The following is a 19,670-nucleotide window of genomic DNA, read 5'->3' on the forward strand; positions in this document are numbered from 1 at the left end:
ATCTGCTTTGGTGTAAATGCTCTAAAAACCACACAGTGACGTTGGCAGTGGAAGGCAGCCCCCAACGTTCAAACCAACAGCTCTCGTGACTTTCTGCTTTGAGGGACGAGAGAAAAGGGATCAGGCAGCGGCTGCCCCCACTGCTGGTCCGGTAACTGCAGCGCTGGTCCGGAGTAATAAAATGCACCAGTAGAGGTTAGGAGGCCATCTGCTAGAGAGCAGCTCCGTGGAGAAGGACCTTGGAGTCCTGGTGGACAACAAGTTATCCATGGGACAGCAACGTGCCCTTGGGGCCAAATGGGCTCCTGGGGTGCATTAAGAAGAGTGCGTTCAGCAGATCGAGGGAGGTCCTCCTCCCCCTCTACTCTACCCTGGTGAGACCTCACCTGGAGTATTGTGTTCAGTTCTGGGCTTCACAGTTCAAGAGGGACAGAGATCTACTGGAGAGAGTCCAACGGAGGGCTACGAGGATGATGAAGGGACTGGAACACCTGCCTTATTGGGAAAGGTTGAGAGACCTGGGGCTGTTTAGTCTGGAGGAGAGAAGACTGAGAGGGGATCTGCTTAATGTGTATAAATAGATGAGGGCTGGGTGTAAAGAGGAAAGGGGCAACCTCTTCTCACTTGTGCCCTGTGATAGGACAAGGGGCAATGGGTGCAAGCTAGAGCACAGGAGGTTCAACCTCAACATGAGGAATAACTTCTTTACTGTAGGGGTTACAGAGCACTGGAACAGGCTCTCCAGAGAGGTTGTGGAGTCTCCTCTGGAGACTTTCAAGCCCCGTCTGGATGCATTCCTGTGTAACCTGCCCTAGACTGGTCCTGCTCTGGCAGGGGGGTTGGACTCGATGATCTCCAGAGGTCCCATCCAACCCCTGACATTCTACGATTCTATGAGATGTACAAGAACGGACCAAGGATGCTTCCATTTTCCCTAGCAAAAAGGAAAGTCTTCAAGTAACGCTTTCCTCCTAGGTGTCTTTGCACAAAAACAAGACAAAATCCATCCCTTCCTCTTTTAAAGCCATTCCTTGTTAGTAACAGCAAGTTCCCAACATCCCCATGGCATGAGCCCACCTGCACGCTGAAGAAACCATCCAAGCGCTTTGCCCCCAGCAATTTATCCACACCGCCTCGTGGGTAGACACCCCCCAGCTGTGAGAGCCAACAGAAGCTGTCACCAGCATCTCTCAGTCTCCAGCTACTGCCTCGACACCTGCAACATTTGTTTTTTTCTCTGGATTTTTGTCTTTCAATGCCACGCTGACCATGAGAAGAACTGCAGCTGGATCAAGGCAGGGGCTGGGGTGGGTGCCAGAACTATTTCCTTTATATTTCCTTTCACTGGGCCAACCCTACACCTCTTTGGCCAGCAGGAATTTCTGCCGTGACCTGATTTCAACTTCTTCCAAAGAGAGAAGCAGCGTTTTTATACAAGATAGGAAATATTGTCCTGCTCCTGCTGGTGGGCATCAGCTTTGTACACCTGCATCTGTGCGTGTGGGGTAAATGCGAGATGTCTGTTGGGTTTGTACTCTTAATCCATCGATGGGAACAGGTACTGGAGGCACGGAGCCCCTTAACTGGGTCTGTCCTTGCTCATGTTGGGCGTTATACTGTATTGTCCACCCACACTGAGCAGGCACCATGCTCTGTGCACTGGTATTGAGACACAAGTTGTTTTGTGAGGCTCAGGAAAAAATAAAAAATTAAAGAATATTTTGGCAAGCAAATAGATGAGTTCAGCCATCACCCTACAAGAGTTCTGCCAGCAAGGGTTCCTCACGAACCAGGAGCACGCTGGGGCCATGGGTGCTTTATTTAAAGCATCCCTTGCTTTCTCAGCAGATTCCTTTAACTGCAGAGAGCGGTGAAGTCCCGGGAGTGAATTCTGAAAGAATTGCACTTAGTTTTCTCAAACGTGCAGCACAAAATGATACCAACAAAGAGCATCATTCACAAGTACAACTGCACGAGCAGAAAAAATGTATTTATTAATAAACAAGATCACGGGTGCTTTGATTCTTCCACTATAAACCATGCAACAGCAATGTAATTCCTGCAAACGACATGTGCACCTTCCGTGAGGAGCAGTGCAGGTTCTCCCATGCTTCAGAGTCGAGCAAGCTCAACGTGGCATGACAAAACGTGCCATTAAGGCATTGAAGGTGTGCAACAGAAATCCACTGAGGCGTCTTAAATAAATAAAAGCCTTCAGGAGTGAAGTAGCAATTAATAAACAATTTAGTGTCCTCGGTTCCCATCCTAAAGGCAACCCCTCCACCCGAGGTACAGCTCCAGCAATCAGAACTACGATTAGCTCTAGCAAGTTAATTATTCTGCCTTCAGTGCCAGCAAGGAGTGGTGAGATATTTTACCTCTCTGTGCCTGTCCCGGTCCCTGGACTTCTCTCGCACCCAATCTATAGTGTTAAAATCTTCGTAGGTCCCCACACCAGGAAGAGGTTCCTCCAGGAAATCCATCATTGTGCTTGTGCCGTTCATCCCTCCTCCGTTATATGAGGAAAATCCTGGGGGGGGGGAAATTGAGCATTTCTTAGTTTTCTCCCTTTTTAGGAAAAAAAAACCAGCACCGAAACACTAACTTAGAGGAAAAACTAGATTTCAACAGCTAACGAGCTGTTTCCTGAGCTAAACACACCAAACAAGCCTCCCAGGGTGACCTGGGCAGCACAGGGATGTCCTTCCCCATCTCCAGCAGTTCACGTAGAGATGGGGTCACTCCTGGAAACAACCGTTCAGGAACCAGAGTAAATCAACACCCAGATCTACGTGCAAACTTTTCTCTAAACGCAGAACTTCTGCCATTTGAGGAAAGCAGAAGGGAGAGGGATAACTAGCAACTAGCGATAGGACAAGAGGACACAGCCTCAAGCTTCGCCAGGGGAGGGTCAGGTTGGACATTAGGAAGCATTTCTTCTCAGCAAGGGTCATTAGCCATTGGAAGGGGCTGCCCAGGGAGGTGGTGGAGTCACCATCTCTGGAGGGGTTTAAGAAAAGACTGGACATGGCACTTAGTGCCATGGTCTAGTTGCCATGGTGGTGTCAGGGCAATGGTTGGACTCGATGATCCCAGAGGGCTCTTCCAACCTCATTGATTCTGGGATTCTGTGGGAGAGGAGAAGGTGAACGTTCGAGCCCTCAGCAGAGCTGAAGGGAGTCCCAGGCAGGTCTGGTGAAGAAGGAGGAAAAGCAGGAGGGCTGTGGATGGGAGCAGGGGGACGGGGGAAGGAAAGCATCTGACCTTCCGCCAGCACTGGGCAGGGGGGGACCAGGAGGGTCTGAAAAGCAGAAAGTGGTACCAAATGGGGGCTTGGGAAGATACCAAACAGGGGCTCACAGCCTCCCTGCAGGTGAAAATCTCGGCCAAACCACTCAGCCTTCTGTCTAACCTGCTCCAGCCCATGGAAATGATGCTTAGTGTGGATGTATGTGCCCAAAATTTTGGTCCCAAGGCAGTCTCCTCACGGTTAGGAGTGCAGACCAAGGCTGCGGGGCAGGGGAACGCGGGGGCCTACAGAAAACTATTAATCTACAGCGTGATGAGGGTTGGCCAGGTCCACCTGAAGACAACACACAAGGGTTTCACAGTACAAGCCACGCTCCCGAGCAAAGTCTCCGAAGTGTCATTGCCCTCAGTTCTGCCATCCTCTGCCAAGAAAATAAATCCATTAATCATAGAATTGTTGAACAATTTGGGTTGGAAGGGACCTTTAAAGATCACAGCATCAGTCAGGTTGGAAGAGCCCTCTGGGATCATCGAGTCCAACCATTGCCCTGACACCACCATGGCAACTAGACCAGGGCACTAAGTGCCATGTCCAGGCTTTTCTTAAACCCCTCCAGAGATGGGGACTCCACCACCTCCCTGGGCAGCCCCTTCCAATGGCTAAGGACCCTTGCTGAGAAGAAATGCTTCCTAATGTCCAACCTGAACCTCCCCTGGCCAAGCTTGAGGCTGTGTCCTCTTGTCCTATCACTAGTTGCCTGGGAGAAGAGGCCGACTCCCACTCTGCTACAACCTCCCTTCAGGTAGTTGTAGACTGCAATAAGGTCACCTCTGAGCCTCCTCTTCTCCAGGCTAAACACCCCCAGCTCCCTCAGCCGTTCCTCATAGGTCAGACCCTCCAGACCCTTCACCAGCTTGGTCGCCCTCCTCTGGACTCGCTCCAACACCTCAACACCTTTCCTGAAGTTTCTTGAAGATCATCTAGTCCAACTGCCCAGTCCTGGACCACAGCATAGTAAACAGGTCAAACCTGGTTGACTAATCTTGTCTCCACATCCCCAAGCACTGGGTTTACAGCCAGTTCCCAGCGAAGCCGCTGCCTCCTTCCAGCCCGTCCGCCCGCCCCGTGCCACCTCCCCACACCCCGGTACCACGGGGAGAGGGCAGCGAGCAGGAGGCAGCACAGCACAGCCTGCCCTTGCGCGTCCTTGGGCCCAAGAGGACTTTACCTGCCCTGGGACATGCATTTAAATCTCTTCCACCTGGAAAACATCCAGGAATCTATTCCTGCTTTCATGTGCTCTTAGAACCACATACTGAGCATCTTTGATCTGAAAAGAACCTTCAAAACCCCCATTCACGTAACATTTGCTCCTTTAAAAACGTGTTTCTTACAGCCCCTTGAAAGCAGTTTGAAGGTGGTGTTGAAACACATCAAGGGAAAAACAAACCAAAGGTCTTTTAAACCTCATCCAAAGAAAACGAGCAGTTTTCTTGAGAGATTAATTGACACGGAACGAGGTTTTCTGTGCAGTTCAGCCCAAGCTTCATTCCTTTGCTTGTGCAAGCACTGAGGCCCCTGCTCCAGGTCAACACCGACAGAATCCTTCAGGAGTTACTCCATGTATTTTTCTTTCTAAGCCACCGAATGCTGAAAGGGCAAAAATTCCACGGGTTACTCCAAGAAACACCCTGTTAAACCTCAGCGGAGGTGAAAGGTGCCCTGCAGTCGATCCTCCACTACGCAAAAGCGTCCTCAGAAAATGTGACACTACTTCACACGCTGAATATGAGTTTTGAAACTCCCTGGAGCAGCCTTTCATGCTACCCTCGCTCCCAAGGGTGCTCTCCATGGCCCCAACACCTCCTCAGCTAAGCTCACACCTGCTACAGTCCTGTCTGGGTTGTTTTTTTTTTTCCCCACTATTTCTAAAAACTAAAAAGCACCTGGAGGGACATCACCGTTCCAAAAGCACCCGAAGAGGAAGGGCTGCTGGGAGCTGCCAGCTGACGATGCCCTCGTTGGCCGGGCTCGAGCGGTTCGGCACAGCAGCCTTCCCACACTGACCCAGCTGAGGTCCAAACCAAGCTCAGGAGAACTCCACCTTCCCTGGTGGAGCTGGGGTTGTTTAGCCTGGAGAAGAGGAGGCTCAGAGGTGACCTTAGTGCAGTCTACAACTACCTGAAGGGAGGTTGTAGTGGAGTGGGAGTCGGCCTCTTCTCCCAGGCAACTAGTGATAGGACAAGAGGACACAGCCTCAAGCTTCGCCAGGGGAGGGCCAGGTTGGACATTAGGAAGCATTTCTTCTCAGCAAGGGTCATTAGCCATTGGAAGGGGCTGCCCAGGGAGGTGGTGGAGTCCCCATCTCTGGAGGGGTTTAAGAAAAGCCTGGACATGGCACTTAGTGCCATGGTCTAGTTGCCATGGTGGTGTCAGGGCAATGGTTGGACTCGATGATCCCAGAGGGCTCTTCCAACCTGATTGAGTCTGGGATTCTGATTCTGTGGTATCAGCAAACCGGAGACAGAACAGCCAGTTTTCTCCACCGAGCCCAGCAGCAACGAAAAGGAAGCCAGGTACAGAAAATCTATGAGAAGGCAATAGGAGACTGAAGTCCTCACCAGCCCATTTCTCACCTGAGCTGGGAACCCCAGCCTTAAATAACCACAAACCATTCCCTTGGCAATCCACAGCGCACCAAAGCCACCTATAGCCTGTATGCTCCACAGAACAAGCGTGGGTTCACATACTCTTAGCAGTCCCTACTACTAGAACATACACCACGCATGTTCTTTCTCCAGCAACACGCTGCTACAAAAAGCTTCCAAGGGCACACGCATGGAGACACGGGTAGGGAGTCTGGGTTTTCTGACCGGGGCAGAAGAGTAAATCTAAGCACAGTTCTCTAAGACACTAAGCATTTACAGTCATCCAGAAGGAAAAAAAAGATGCAAAACCCAAAATCTGGTCAAAATTGAAAGGTGGTGGAGAATCACAGAATCAATGAGGTTGGAAGAGCCCTCTGGGATCATCGAGTCCAACCATTGCCCTGACACCACCATGGCAACTGGACCACGGCACTAAGAGCCATGTCCAGGCTTTTCTTAAACCCCTCCAGAGATGGTGACTCCACCACCTCCCTGGGCAGCCCCTTCCAATGGCTAATGACCCTTGCTGAGAAGAAATGCTTCCTAATGTCCAACCTGAACCTCCCCTGGCGAAGCTTGAGGCTGTGTCCTCTTGTCCTACCGCTAGTTGCCCGGAAGAAGAGGCCGACTCCCACTCCACTACAACCTCCCTTCAGGTAGTTGTAGACTGCAGGAGAAGAGGAGTATTAAAACTCCCATAAAGAAGGACAGTGTTTAATATTTCATTTAAAGTTTTTAGATTGTAGATACCACCAGGGCAAAGATGTCTTTGGATGGAGAGAAGTAAGGAATTCAAACAACTGCTCTCTACCCCATCATCTAAAGGACGAGAGGGGAAAAGACACCTATGATGTCTGCCCAAGCCCATTGCCCAGACTGGCGCAGCAGCCTCTTAACAGAGAAAAAGCCGCAGGAACACAAGGTGAGTCGTGTAGCATAACCGACAAGTACCACAAAATACCCCACTTAAAAAAAGGCTCCTCGCTTCATTTGGGACAAACCAAGGTTGACTGAAGTTCTCCAGAGATCTTCCCACATGGTGAGCACAGACTGTGAGCCGCACGTGCCCGACTTGCGCTGTGAAGAAAATGGGGCACGTTTGCCCAGAGCCTCGAGGAATCACTCTGTTTTTAACAATATTTTTGCACTTACGAGGCCAACAGCTTGGAAATACACAAGCTGGCATCAACACTTTCAGAGACCTCCCCGTTCAAGTATCCCCACTGGAAATCCCAAGCACTCTTCTACAAATCTGACAGACCAAAACCTCCTTGAATAAACCATCCTAATAACAGGTTGACCTGGATGGATGAGTGCTGCCGGCAGCCTCTCGAGGCAATGAACCCCCTCTGAAGCAGTTATTTGATCTAAGGGACACGACGAGGCACCATCCCAGTCAACCACAGCTCCAACAAGTCACACCTTCAGTTCAGAGCTGAAGATCTTCGCAGCAAAGGCCACAGATGTGGAGACCGTGACCGAGCAGCTGAAGCAGGGAGGCACGCCAGGGTCTGACCCAGCTCGATGGTGGCACCGGGCTGTGAGCACACCGCTACCTCCCAGGCCACAGGACACCCCAACGCCCACCTGGGCCGCTCTGAGCCATACCAGATGTTCTCACCACGGTCACCAGCTTGCTCACCTGGGCCCAGTCCCCATTCCCAGGCTCCCCTCTCCCATTACAGTGGACTTTTAATGTCCTCACTTCAATAGCAGCTGCTTTTCTGGAAAAGCTGAAATATAAATTTGAGGGTGGAGTGGTGGTAACGGCATTAAGGATCCACCCAGACATTCGTTCCTGCCCTGTCCCCAAGGGAACCACCATGGCTGCATCGCGTTCACAGCGGCTTCAGATACAAGTACTGAGGTGGCTCTGGTGGGGGAGGTACTTTAAGGCTTTGCTAAGTGGGGGTGACGGGTTTCTACCAAGCCCAACGATGCAGAAGACAACACTGAGTCTACCTTGAGCAAGGGAAGATGAACAACTATCTCCTGCTCACTCACCTCCAAAGCCAAGCAGCCCAGCCAGGAGAGCTCACTTTTGTTTCTACAGGAATGACCAACTCTTCTGGAAGTACAACAACAATCCCTGTCTCCGTGCTGCAGACAGCGGCTTTCACTGCCTGCTCAGCTTTATTTGGGCACACCTACCACCATCTTTCCTAAAGATAAAAAGATACAGTTGTCCTAAAAAAACCCACACTATTAATAAAGCAGTGTTAAACCAGCTAACAGGCCACTTTGAGAAGGATTTTCCACACGAAGATGAGCTCAGGGTCATTCCTTGCTCACTCTTCTGGAATAACTGCCCAGACCAGCGACTTTAGCTGTCCTGGGATCACTCCCACAGAGCCACACGGACGAGCCCCCGAGGGCATGAAGCCAGCACACAGCCCTGCCCTGCAACACGAGGAGGGCTGCAGGTCATCGCAGCCTCAGCAATACCCTGACATATGGCACCAAACATCCCACAGGTACCGGCCCGTGTGATCCTGCCCGTACCACGGCCAGGAGCTGCACAGAGGATCACACAGAATCAATGAGGCTGGAAGAGCCCTCTGGGATCATCGAGTCCAACCATTGCCCTGACACCACCATGGCAACTAGACCAGGGCACTAAGGGCCATGTCCAGGCTTTTCTTAAACCCCTCCAGAGATGGTGACTCCACCACCTCCCTGGGCAGCCCCTTCCAATGGCTAATGACCCGTGCTCAGAAGAAATGCTTCCTAATGTCCAACCTGAACCTCCCCTGGCCAAGCTTGAGGCTGTGTCCTCTTGTCCTATTGCTGGTTGCCTGGGAGAAGAGGCCTTATATTTTTTCCAGGATTAATACCGAACTATAAAATGGCTGACAACCATAAATATTTATCAAGATCATATTTCCTGCTTCGGCTTGTTGCAAATCAAGGATCCTACGATAACCAGATAGGAGTAAAGGAAGAAAATGAGCTCAGTAATGCCTTGTCGAAACACAATCAAGATGACCGTGCAGGTCTGCCCAGTTCCTAACGCAGGGATCTCTAAATCAGTATTTAATGCCTACATACAGCAAGTTAAACGCGTCCCTGTTAGAGAAGTACAGTTGATTTTTTAAACACAGACTTGTCAGCATTTTGATCACCTCTTCTCCCCAAAATGGGTTAATGCTCCACTTCAGAGAGCCTGCCTGGCTTTAAAAAAAAAAAAAAAAGGCAGTGCTTGTTAAAGTTACAGGCACCTGCCGTTTGCCACGCAGCAAAGCCACGGGGCTTTAGTAACTGTCCTGCCAGCACGGCGAGACCACGGCCACTGCACGAGACCACGGCACGCCGGAGAGCTCTGCCCCCACGCCGCTTCCCTCTCTCTAGTGAATCTGGAAAATTAAAGGGTTTTGCAGACACGAGGGAGACGGGCAGTAAACACCCAACCATTACACAGCAGAAACCCAGCACAGACCCCCACTGCTCACCCTGCCCAACCACCCCTGCACCGGGCACAGGAGCCACCACCAGCAGCTTCCGCGGGGGCCACGCTGCCCCGGGCTCACGTCCCCCTCTTCCTCCCTGGAAGGGCCTCCTCACCCTCGCTCAGCCTCGGGGAGCCCATCCATCGCATGGCCGGCGGGCCGAGGGACGGCGGGCGCGCTTTGGTCCTACAGCGGCACTTGCTGCATCCTCTTCCTCCGGAGCCGGCCGCAGAGGAGCCCGCAGCAGCGCTGGGCCCTCCCCGCACGCCCGGCGTCACCCGTCACATGAGCGAGCTGGCCCTTGCACCTCGCTGGAAGGGGCAGGATCGGAGCGGCACGAGGAGAGGGTCACGCAGGGGCGGAGGAGGCTGGCTGTGTCTGGGTATCGCGGCTCCCGAGGTGCCCCGAACGCGGGCCGCACCCCGACGCTGCGAGCGGGGCTGTGCAGGCAGCGCTCGGGATGTTTTATCCGGCAGAATATATTCCCCGGGACTGAAATCTGCATTTTTGCAGGCAGCCGAGGCCGACTGCACACAGGCTTTGAGATGGAGAGCGGCTCGTGGCTAACGCCGTTTGCTCTCACCAGCACCAGGAGCCAGGCGGGTTGAAACTGATGTACTAAAAAAAACCCCTTTCTCTCCCCCCCAGCTGACACTGCGCTTGCTGACTAGCTACCAGCAACCCTCTTTGCTCCCTGTCTTCCCAGCAGACAGGCACTGAATTTCCCTTTTGTCCTCCCTGCACAAGCAATCCCTCCGAGCGCTTCCCCCAGCCCCTCCGGGGCCCCACGAGCGCTCTTTATCTTGCCATTCAAAGTACATAAGAGCTCGCAGGGGCTGGTGATTAAGTTCTCCTGGCTCCAATTTGCTGGCGATAGCTTGTCATTTAAACATCGTCTGGCAAGGCTGAAACACTACACCCCAGAGCGGTTGACTTTGGTCTCACCTGATAATGCTGCGCTGACAGCCCTGGGTTTCTGTCTGGAGGTCGAGGAGGAAGGTGGCTGGAGAAAAAAGCCAGGGGAGATGTCACCCAGCTCCGGGATCCATCTCAGAGCTTGGCCCTTTAGCACTTCTAACGGCGGGTCAATGAGTCTGCCCTGCCAGAGGTGCAGCAGGCGAGTGAAATCCCCTGGCTAGCAAAGCAAGGGACCATATTTAATCCTTCTGAGGGACAGCTGGCCACCCCCAGTGTCGCAGCGAGCCACACCACCCACCTCCGCTTCCCACTGCATAGAGCAAGCATGTCTGGAGAGCACAGACAAGGACAGGGCTAGGGGATGAACCCAAAAATCCCTATAAAACCAAGCGTCGCTAACCCTGCTGCACTTCGGGGTGTTAGCTGCTGCTATGGCAGTTCTCAGTTCTTGCCCTTAGAGCTCAAAGAGAACAAAACCTTCCTAAATCCTACAGCAAAAAGGAGACCTTCCAGCCATCGAAACGTTTTTAAGTCTTCCCCTGAAAGAGGAAGGGACCACAGCCCTGCCTTTGCCCCCTACAAGGCAAAGCACATCCAGAGACTCCCACAATGTCACAGAATCACAGAATCAACCAGGCTGGAAGAGCCCTCTGGGATCATCGAGTCCAACCATTGCCCTGACACCACCATGGCAACTAGACCAGGGCACTAAGTGCCATGTCCAGGCTTTTCTTAAACCCCTCCAGAGATGGTGACTCCACCACCTCCCTGGGCAGCATTACATCCTGCTCCTCCCGAGCCCAGGGTCTGCCCCACCGCTGCGAGGAGCAAAGGGCCACTAAAGAAAAGCACTAAAGAATCGCTGCCCATCGCTGCCTGACTCACACACCCAACCAGAACTGCTTCAACCTGTTCAGAGGAAACCATTTGTATTTTAATAGTTTTGGAAAGGGATCTCAAGGACTTAGAAATCAGTACAAACATGAGCCAGCAGTGTGCCCAGGTGGCCAAGAAGGCCAATGGCATCCTGGCCTCTATCAGGAATAGTGTAGCCAGCCGGTCTGGGGAAGGGATTGTCCCTCTGTACTCGGCACTGGTGAGGCCACACCTTGAGTACTGTGTCCAGTTCTGGGCCCCGCACTTCAAGAGAGATGTTGAGGTGTTGGAGTGAGTCCAGAGGAGGGCGACCAAGGTGGGGAAGGGTCTGACCTACGAGGAATGGCTGAGGGAGCTGGGGGTGTTTAGCCTGGAGAAGAGGAGGCTCAGAGGTGACCTTAGTGCAGTCTACAACTACCTGAAGGGAGGTTGTAGCAGAGTGGGAGTCGGCCTCTTCTCCCGGGCAACCAGTGATAGGACAAGAGGACACAGCCTCAAGCTTCACCAGGGGAGGGTCAGGTTGGACATTAGGAAGCATTTCTTCTCAGCAAGGGTCATTAGCCATTGGAAGGGGCTGCCCAGGGAGGTGGTGGAGTCACCATCTCGGGAGGGGTTTAAGACAAGACTGGACATGGCACTTAGTGCCATGGTCTAGTTGCCATGGTGGTGTCAGGGCAATGGTTGGACTCGATGATCCCAGAGGGCTCTTCCAACCTGACTGAGTCTGTGATTCTGTAACTTACCCTCATAACAAACCACTTGACAGAAGCCACCCCCCATCTAGGAGGTATTGCTCGGGAAGGCAGCAGTTCCAGCAGATTTTGTTCAAGGAATCAGGCCTCATAAATCTTATATTTCTTCAAAAAAAAAAAAAAAAAATCAACAGGACTGCAGATATAATCTAACTGACCATGTATTTGGGTATCCATGAAGCGTTGGGTAGAGTTTTCTTTGGAACAACGTCATGCTCTAAGTCAGCACGTCTGACTCAAAAGCTCAAGTGTTTGCGGATAATGCTCCGCAAGTCATTGCTCAATACTTGAGAACAGTCAACAAGGAAATAGCTTTTTTTTTAAAAATCCCTTAAACTAAGAAGCAGAAAAGATTTACTGCTGTACAAACTCACCTCGAACACCACACGTAGCTCTGGTCACCTTTACTGTGGCACAGAAGGGAGGAGATGCCAAATAGATGAAACCACTTGTGGAAAGCACGACTGTATCCTTAAGACTGTGCCACCCATCAAGCCTTTGACCAAGATTAAAACCTTTGCTTTGACAACAATTTGGAGAAGCCCTGCCAAGATTCACTCGCTGCCTGGTGTAACACTGTTACCTTAGTACCAAACCAAGGAAAACTAGAAAAGCATCAGGGGATTTTATTAAAAAGCCAAGTTTGATTCCCGAGTGCAACTTAACAGCATGGGGGGAAAAAAAAAAACAAGGAAAGTCTTATCTGTTACCTCTTCTTGATGAAATGCTGAAGTCCAAACCAGAGAAGATAAGAGTGAGAGACTGTGCTGCTCACAGCGAGTTTTCCATACCAACCAGCAGTGCAGCAGGGGTGAAAAGCCACCGCAGACCACGTTAAATCATTGTGACTGAAACCAGCCTGAAGTGCTCAGAATATCTCCATTTTGGCCCAGACTCCTGAAGAGCTCCAGCCTTTGGGAAGCAGGGGCATTCTTGCAAATACCAGTTCAGAACAAAGTCTCATAGTCAGTCTAGATCCTACGTGAAGATATTTTTCATCCTGTGTTCCAGGCAGCGGGCAAGGCTGGTGGCTCCCGTCGGGGACCTGACACCGTACGGAAGCCCTGTCATCAGTCAAGGGCTCGTTAGGAAAGCACGGAGGAGCACTGGCTGCCAAACACACTCCAGATTTACAAATTACCACACAGCAGGGGATGCTTCCTCCTCTGCTCACTTGACAGGACCCAGGAGCTCCAGTTGTGGCTGGTTTTTCAACTTGAGATGCCACCACTCTTTGCAGGAGAGTCTTGGAGAAGGGGGTAAGAGGGCTGGGTCCTGGTTCCAAAAGGTGTCACTCGCTCACTCCCACCCGACAACACACCAGACAGCGAAAGCAGCAGGTCCCAGCCAGAGGCCAGCAGCCAACTCCACCACAGGAGAACCTCAGTTACCAGCTCGCCAGCTCCAGTCAAGCCTGTGCCACCACATCTCCAGGCTGCGTACCCGACACCCAAACACGTGCCAGCAAACGCTTCCTGAAGTCAGCAGGGGAAATTTGCAGAGTGAACTGAAACTGGCAGTTGGGCAAGCAACTCTTTCCCCTTTCAAATTTCCTCTTTTACTTCTGCCCGCGGACTCAGGCACCCTGCCCGCAGAGAGAGCCTCTGCCCGGGAGCCGCTCCGCTCTGCACCGGGTTTAGGGCAGCCCCACAACGTGCCACCACCACCGCTCCAAGCCGCACGTGCCAGCGGAGCAACCTGGTCTAGAGGAAAGGTGTCCCTGCCTGTGGGGGGGTGGTTGGAACTAGATGATCTTTAAGGTCCCTTCCAAACCATTCTATGATTCTATGGATGGAGCCCAACAACGCACTCGGGATGTAGATCTTGCACATGTCCGTCCGCTTTGCGCACGGACAGAGGTTTTACAACCACAAACCAATGCTTCTCACTCACAGAATCACAGACTCAATCAGGTTGGAAGAGCCCTCTGGGATCATCGAGTCCAACCATTGCCCTGACACCACCATGGCAACTAGACCATGGCACTAAGTGCCATGTCCAGGCTTTTCTTAAACCCCTCCAGAGATGGGGACTCCACCACCTCCCTGGGCACCCGCTGCCAATGGCTAATGACCCTTTCTGAGAAGAAATGCTTCCTAATGTCCAACCTGACCCTCCCCTGGCGAAGCTTGAGGCTGTGTCCTCTTGTCCTATCGCTAGTTACCTGGGAGACAATGCAACCAGTACAAAAAAATGCAGAAAGCAGATAGAGGCACAGGTATTACCTCCCATCTCCCTGTCGAGTGGCGGGTCATCATCTGCCATGGAGAAGTCCAGAGATGCTCCTGCTATTTCCAGCATATCTTCATCACTAGTGCTGCTCTGGAAGCTCCCCCGTCGATAGCCTTTCTGATCCATGGCCAGAGCTTCCACACCTAGGAGCAAAGGGAAATTTTTAAGAGCACAAGCAGGAAGACTCATTTTCTAAGCCAACTGGACTGATGCCCACTTGATGCTTTGTCCTGAAGACCAGGAGGCCACACTGCTCTTCCCATGGGAGGGAGAAACGCAGCGATACCACCTGAAGTTTGGGCTAGAACAAGCAACTCCTCCGGACAGAACTGGATGTTTACAATTCCAGGCAAAGCTCTCGCACTAGATTTCGTATTGCCACACGCCAGGAACAAGCATCAAGTCCCAGTATGGCATCTGAACCCAACTGGGAAGGCACACAGCAGATAGGGTGCCCGGGTTCTTAAAAGAGAAGAAGTTTAGAAACCTTTGCACGGCCAAGCCAAGCCCCACAGAGGAAAATCCTTCCATAACAAGGGATCCTACACACATACCCCCCACTTCCCAGTCCACTGCCTGCTGGGAAAAGGGCTCAAACTGGATCCTGAATAACCAGCTGCCAGCCATGAGAGAGGCTCAATTACAGCAATGAGACCAACAAACTGCAAGCAACCACCTCAAAAACCAGCCCCCATCTCAGCTGCTGTAGCTCAGGTGACTGTCCCATGTCACCCACGGCCGGCACGTGGGTGCACCAGAGCTCTGCTGGAGGTAGGACTGGGGTGGGTTTGAAAATGAAGTGTCAAAGCCCCCATCTGCTAATGGTGCACAAGTTCACACTAACTTCTGCAACTATAATCTCAAACACCAGAGCAGCCCGAATGCCTCAGATAATGTTTTTCTCTATACAAAACCAATTATATTTCTAAGTTCTTGGTCTAAAAAGCCTCCCAAGGTATTTCCTTCTTCCCCTTTGTATTTCCCACAGAGACTGTGAATCAATGTCTATCTGCTGATCACCACCTGACAGAGCAATTAGAAATCCACTCTAACAAGCAGGTAAAAAATGACTCAGCTCAACACCATGTTCGCAAGGCAAGTGACATCCGCTGATGTATCTTTTAACTCATCTCCACGTGTGCTCTCAACAGGTTTGCAATGACTTTCTTTTTTCTTTTTTTGACCATTTCACCTCCCACGGTTCCTCACATTTACTGCTAGAGTTGGGCAAAGCCCATCACGGAGGAAGGATCCTCGCAGGAGAAATGCAGCTGTGATGCTCTCCAGATGTGCCAAGCTCTCCTACCCGTCCTTCTCCAAGATGTAGGCAAACTACTAAAAGAACTCAAGTGAATGATGACTCTTAACCACCCGCACATGAAGCTACAAAATGCAGTCTGGAAGTGTGCTATTAAATTTAATAATCTTAATTAAGTACCCTCGACCTGCTGCCAGACCCAGACACCTCCAGGAGCTGCCCGTGCCAGACCATGACACAAGACCTGTCATTTCACAGAATCACAGAATCAACCAGGTTGGAAGAGCCCTCTGGGATCATCGAGTCCAACCATTGCCCTGACACCACCATGGCAACTAGACCAGGGCACTAAGTGCCATGTCCAGGCTTTTCTTAAACACCTTCAGAGATGGTGACTCCACCACCTCCCTGGGCAGCCCCTTCCAATGGCTAATGACCCTTGCTGAGAAGAAATGCTTCCTAATGTCCAACCTGAACCTCTCCTGGCGAAGCTTGAGGCTGTGTCCTCTTGTCCTATCGCTGGTTGCCCAGGAGAAGAGGCCGACTACTACTTTGCTACAACCTCCCTTCAGGTAGTTGTAGACTGCAATACAATTTCTCCTCCTCTTCTCTGCGATGGCAGGGAAACTACAAAAGCACAGGCTCTGAAAACATAATAATAAGTTAAATTGGAAAAAAAATCAGGTCTTGCCTCAAAAATAGCTCTTGCAACCTGAAAGTGGGGATCTTTTCATCTTAACGAGATGACAGGCCGTGTTCGCTTTTCTCTGGCAAACATACTTATTTTTCAAGAGAATTATAGAGGAACCAAATCCACAGCTCAGCCTTATTTCAGGAAGGGAAAAAGCCAGCCAGCATTAGCAAACAGTACGAATTACACACTCTGCAGAAAGCACTTCCTATTACATAAAAAAAAAAGCCACCACACAAAAAAAGCCTTGGCATCATCCGAAGCGACGCGCTGGGCTCCTCGCTGGCTCTGTGGAACACAACGTTACTTCACTTTTACACCCTGTTTACTCATTGAACTGGTGCAAAACACACCAGTAAAGAAAGTATAGAGCACTGGCCGAGGGGAAGCGGGTGCTGGGGCCGGCACGTGAGCTCGCTCCCGAAGCCCAGCGCCGGGGCGGCTGCAGTCCCCCAGCGGCGTGGAGAACCAACGGCAGGAGAAACCCAGGGGTTCAAAGCTATTATTTGCCAGGTAACAATAAAATAATTAAAGGGCATTAAAGCGCTGCGGTGCCCGCGGTAAGCAGGGCTCCACCCTGGCAGAGAACTAACGAAACTCTGTGCTCATGTCACGGGGCTCGTCTGCGGCGTAACACAGTTTTAGAGGTATTTTCCATCAAGACTCTGTGTGTGTGTATATATATATATATGTGGGAGGGGAAGTTGAAAAATACATCTGCATTCACATATTTTGCACAAAAAGCACAAACTCGTAGCGCTGGCAGAGGCTGAGACCCTCAGCTGGGTCCTGTTTGAAGAGGGGAAATCGGAGCAATGTCCTGCTCCCCCCAGTCCATCCCCAGGTTTGTTCTCAGTTACAGTGTTAAAACCCAAACCCCAGCCCCTTCCAGCGGCAGCAGAGCCCAGTTAACACCCAGCGCGTGCGCAGGACCCAGCAGGTGATAATCCAGAGCTCCCTCCCCTCCCAAGTCCTAAAGCTGCTCCTGCAGACACAGGTTTAACTCACGTTTTCTTACCAGAACGCTCCCTCTACGGGCAGGCAACGCCTTTCCAGGCTAAACCATGCACACAAAAAATAAAAAGACTGTTCCCGTGCTTATCTACTCAGGTAATTTACCACAATACTCCATCAGGCAACGGCTGCTTCTTCCCTCCCGGGTCGGGGCACTGCCCGGGGTGCCCCCGCCGCGGGCTACGTACCAGAAGGCTCCCGGTGCGCCCAGCGCGAGCCCGAAGCCATCCTCCTCCAGCTGCTCCCCGCCGCCTCCTCTGCCTTCTTCAGCCCCATCGCAGCCGAGCAAAGGGAAGCAACGAAGCAAAACCCGCCGGGGTCGGCCCCGCGACGCCTGGAAGTGACTCAGATGACGGCACGAGCCACCAGGAAGCCGGAGCACCCGCCGCTGTCCCGCCGAGCGGGCCCAGCCCCGGCCGCTGCCCCCACGCCAGCCTCAGCCCCCGCAAGCTCTGCTCCCCGTTTCATGCTTCGCCATCACCAGCACGCCCAGCAGATCCGCTCCCCCAGCCTCGCCGCAGCGCCCATCCCAGTGCCACCGCCGTCGCCCTGTCCTCTCTGCAGCCAGAGGAGTGGGACTGGCGAGCCGGGACACCGGTGAGCCACCGCGCTCGGAGGCCCCGGCCAGCGACGCCCGGGCTCGCCGCAGCCCTTCCAGCACGCAGGGTCAGTGCTTTCCAAGTCACAGAATCCCAGAATCGATGAGGTTGGAAGAGCCCTCTGGACTCATCGAGTCCAACCGTTGCCCTGACACCACCATGGCAACTAGACCAGGGCACTAAGGGCCATGTCCAGGCTTTTCTTAAACCCCTCCAGAGATGGGGACTCCACCACCTCCCTGGGCAGCCCCTTCCAATGGCTAACGACCCTTGCTGAGAAGAAATGCTTCCTGATGTGCAACCTGACCCTCCCCTGGCAAAGCTTGAGGCTGTGTCCTCTTGTCCTATCGCTGGTTGCCTGGGAGAAGAGGCCGACTCCCACTTCACTACAACCTCCCTTCAGGTAGGTGTCAGAGCATGGCAGAAGTTCCTGCAGTGGTTTTTCCCAGGAGGTTCAGCTCCGGCTCCACCAGCACCACAGAGACGTGGCACCAGGAGAATACAACTGATGAAGGAGCAGGGAGTAGCCCTGAGCAGCCGCCTCCACGAGCCCTTGCTGCTGCGGGGAAGGAGCGAGCTTACCCCCCCACGGCTGTTGCACCCCAGGAACCCAAGCCCACCTCACAGGACTGTCCTTTTCCTCAGAGATCAGCAAAGCGAAGTGGAGCTGTGACGTTCAGGGCGCTTCTTCCTCCCCCTCCCCACAGCATCTCTTCACAGGGGCAGGCACATCCCACAATCACCAGATCCAACGGTACACAAATAAGGAAAAACATGGAATAAACCAATTGTAACCAAAAAAAAACAAAGGAAAGGAGAGAAAAAAGTATCATTTAGCCACTATGTCAATATAGCAGGTACCTGGCTTGCAAGGCACCTTTGTAAAGCCAAGCAAGGCTTTACTGCAACGTTATCCCTCCAGAGGCTCACCTTGGCCCTAAAAAAATTTAAAATAAAAAAAGTTCTCTTTCAGGGCAGAGGAGGTTACTCCACAAGAGAGAAACTTCACTGCACTGGTCAACTAAGGGAGCTGGTTTGGATTTTGTCGTATCCCAGCCCATGAAACACATATCCCTGCCAGGCCGGGCTCGACGTGCAGACATAAGTGCGAGAGGGCTGGGCAGTGACCTTAGAAAAAAAAAAAACAAAACCAAACCCAACAAACAAAACAATTGTAATTTCTTCCTTTAACTGCTAAAAAAATCAAACCAGCGTGCATACGAAGTTGGAGGCGGCATTCACAGAAGAGCTCCGAGGTTTTCAGCCCTCATCTGAAAAGGAATTGAGGTTCACACACCGGTGGAACCCTTGAAAGTCACTTCGTAGCTTTATAAAGAGAGGATGCTATTTTCCAGGTCATTCCTTCCTCCAGTTCCCTGTGCTGCCTGAAGGGACCAGTGTCCCCTTCCGCAGGGATGACACTGCACCAACTTGAGCTGATAACCATCTCTGGAGGGGTTTAAGAAAAGCCTGGCCATGGCACTTAGTGCCATGGTCTAGTTGCCATGGTGGTGTCAGGGCAATGGTTGGACTCGATGATCCCAGAGGCTCTTCCAACCTCATTGAGTCTGTGATTCTTTACACCATCATTAAGTTCCCTTCGGGCACAGAATGCGACACAGAGATATCTTCAGGGAAAAACAAAGTGTTGTAAAACACGTTGAGACCCCCAAGCCTCAGAGAGCCCACAGACTCTCATCCGCTGCTGCTGTTTCACGTGGGCACCGGTGACACAGCCAGGAGCAGCCTGAGGTGTATCTGTGACATTGCTATTAGCACTGCCTTAGTTTGACAGCACATAAATCACTTCACAGAAGGGTTTCGTGGCTCGGTGATGATTATCAACGTGTCTTTTGCCACTGCATTTTGACTGCATGGTCGTAAAAGCAGGTATTTACCTACACCCACTTCTCGTTGCCTGCCTGTTCCTCCTCCGAGCAGACCACTGCTCCACCCTCGAGCATCACCCACTCCTCCCATTCCTCT

At 52.0% G+C, this 19,670-nt stretch overlaps 1 protein-coding gene across 5 annotated transcripts in view; it reads right to left on the reverse strand.

The window, feature by feature from the left end:
• The window catches only part of LOC137667696 (H(+)/Cl(-) exchange transporter 5), a 38,701-nt gene that overhangs the window by 11,646 nt on the left and 7,385 nt on the right, over positions 1-19,670 (reverse strand). For 3 of the 5 annotated variants that reach the window (XM_068408714.1, XM_068408712.1, XM_068408713.1), the window contains exons 3-4: positions 14,116-14,265; positions 2,379-2,530 (exon numbers count right to left, since the gene is read on the reverse strand). In XM_068408714.1, the coding sequence (XP_068264815.1) occupies positions 2,379-2,530; positions 14,116-14,265 (302 nt within the window). Of the gene's footprint in view, positions 1-2,378; positions 2,531-10,289; positions 10,336-14,115; positions 14,266-19,670 lie in introns of those variants that run through there. The other 2 variants (XM_068408715.1, XM_068408716.1) reach the window with 2 other exon arrangements.

Source organism: Nyctibius grandis, chromosome 10, assembly GCF_013368605.1.
Source record: "Nyctibius grandis isolate bNycGra1 chromosome 10, bNycGra1.pri, whole genome shotgun sequence".
NCBI lineage: Eukaryota > Metazoa > Chordata > Aves > Nyctibiiformes > Nyctibiidae > Nyctibius > Nyctibius grandis.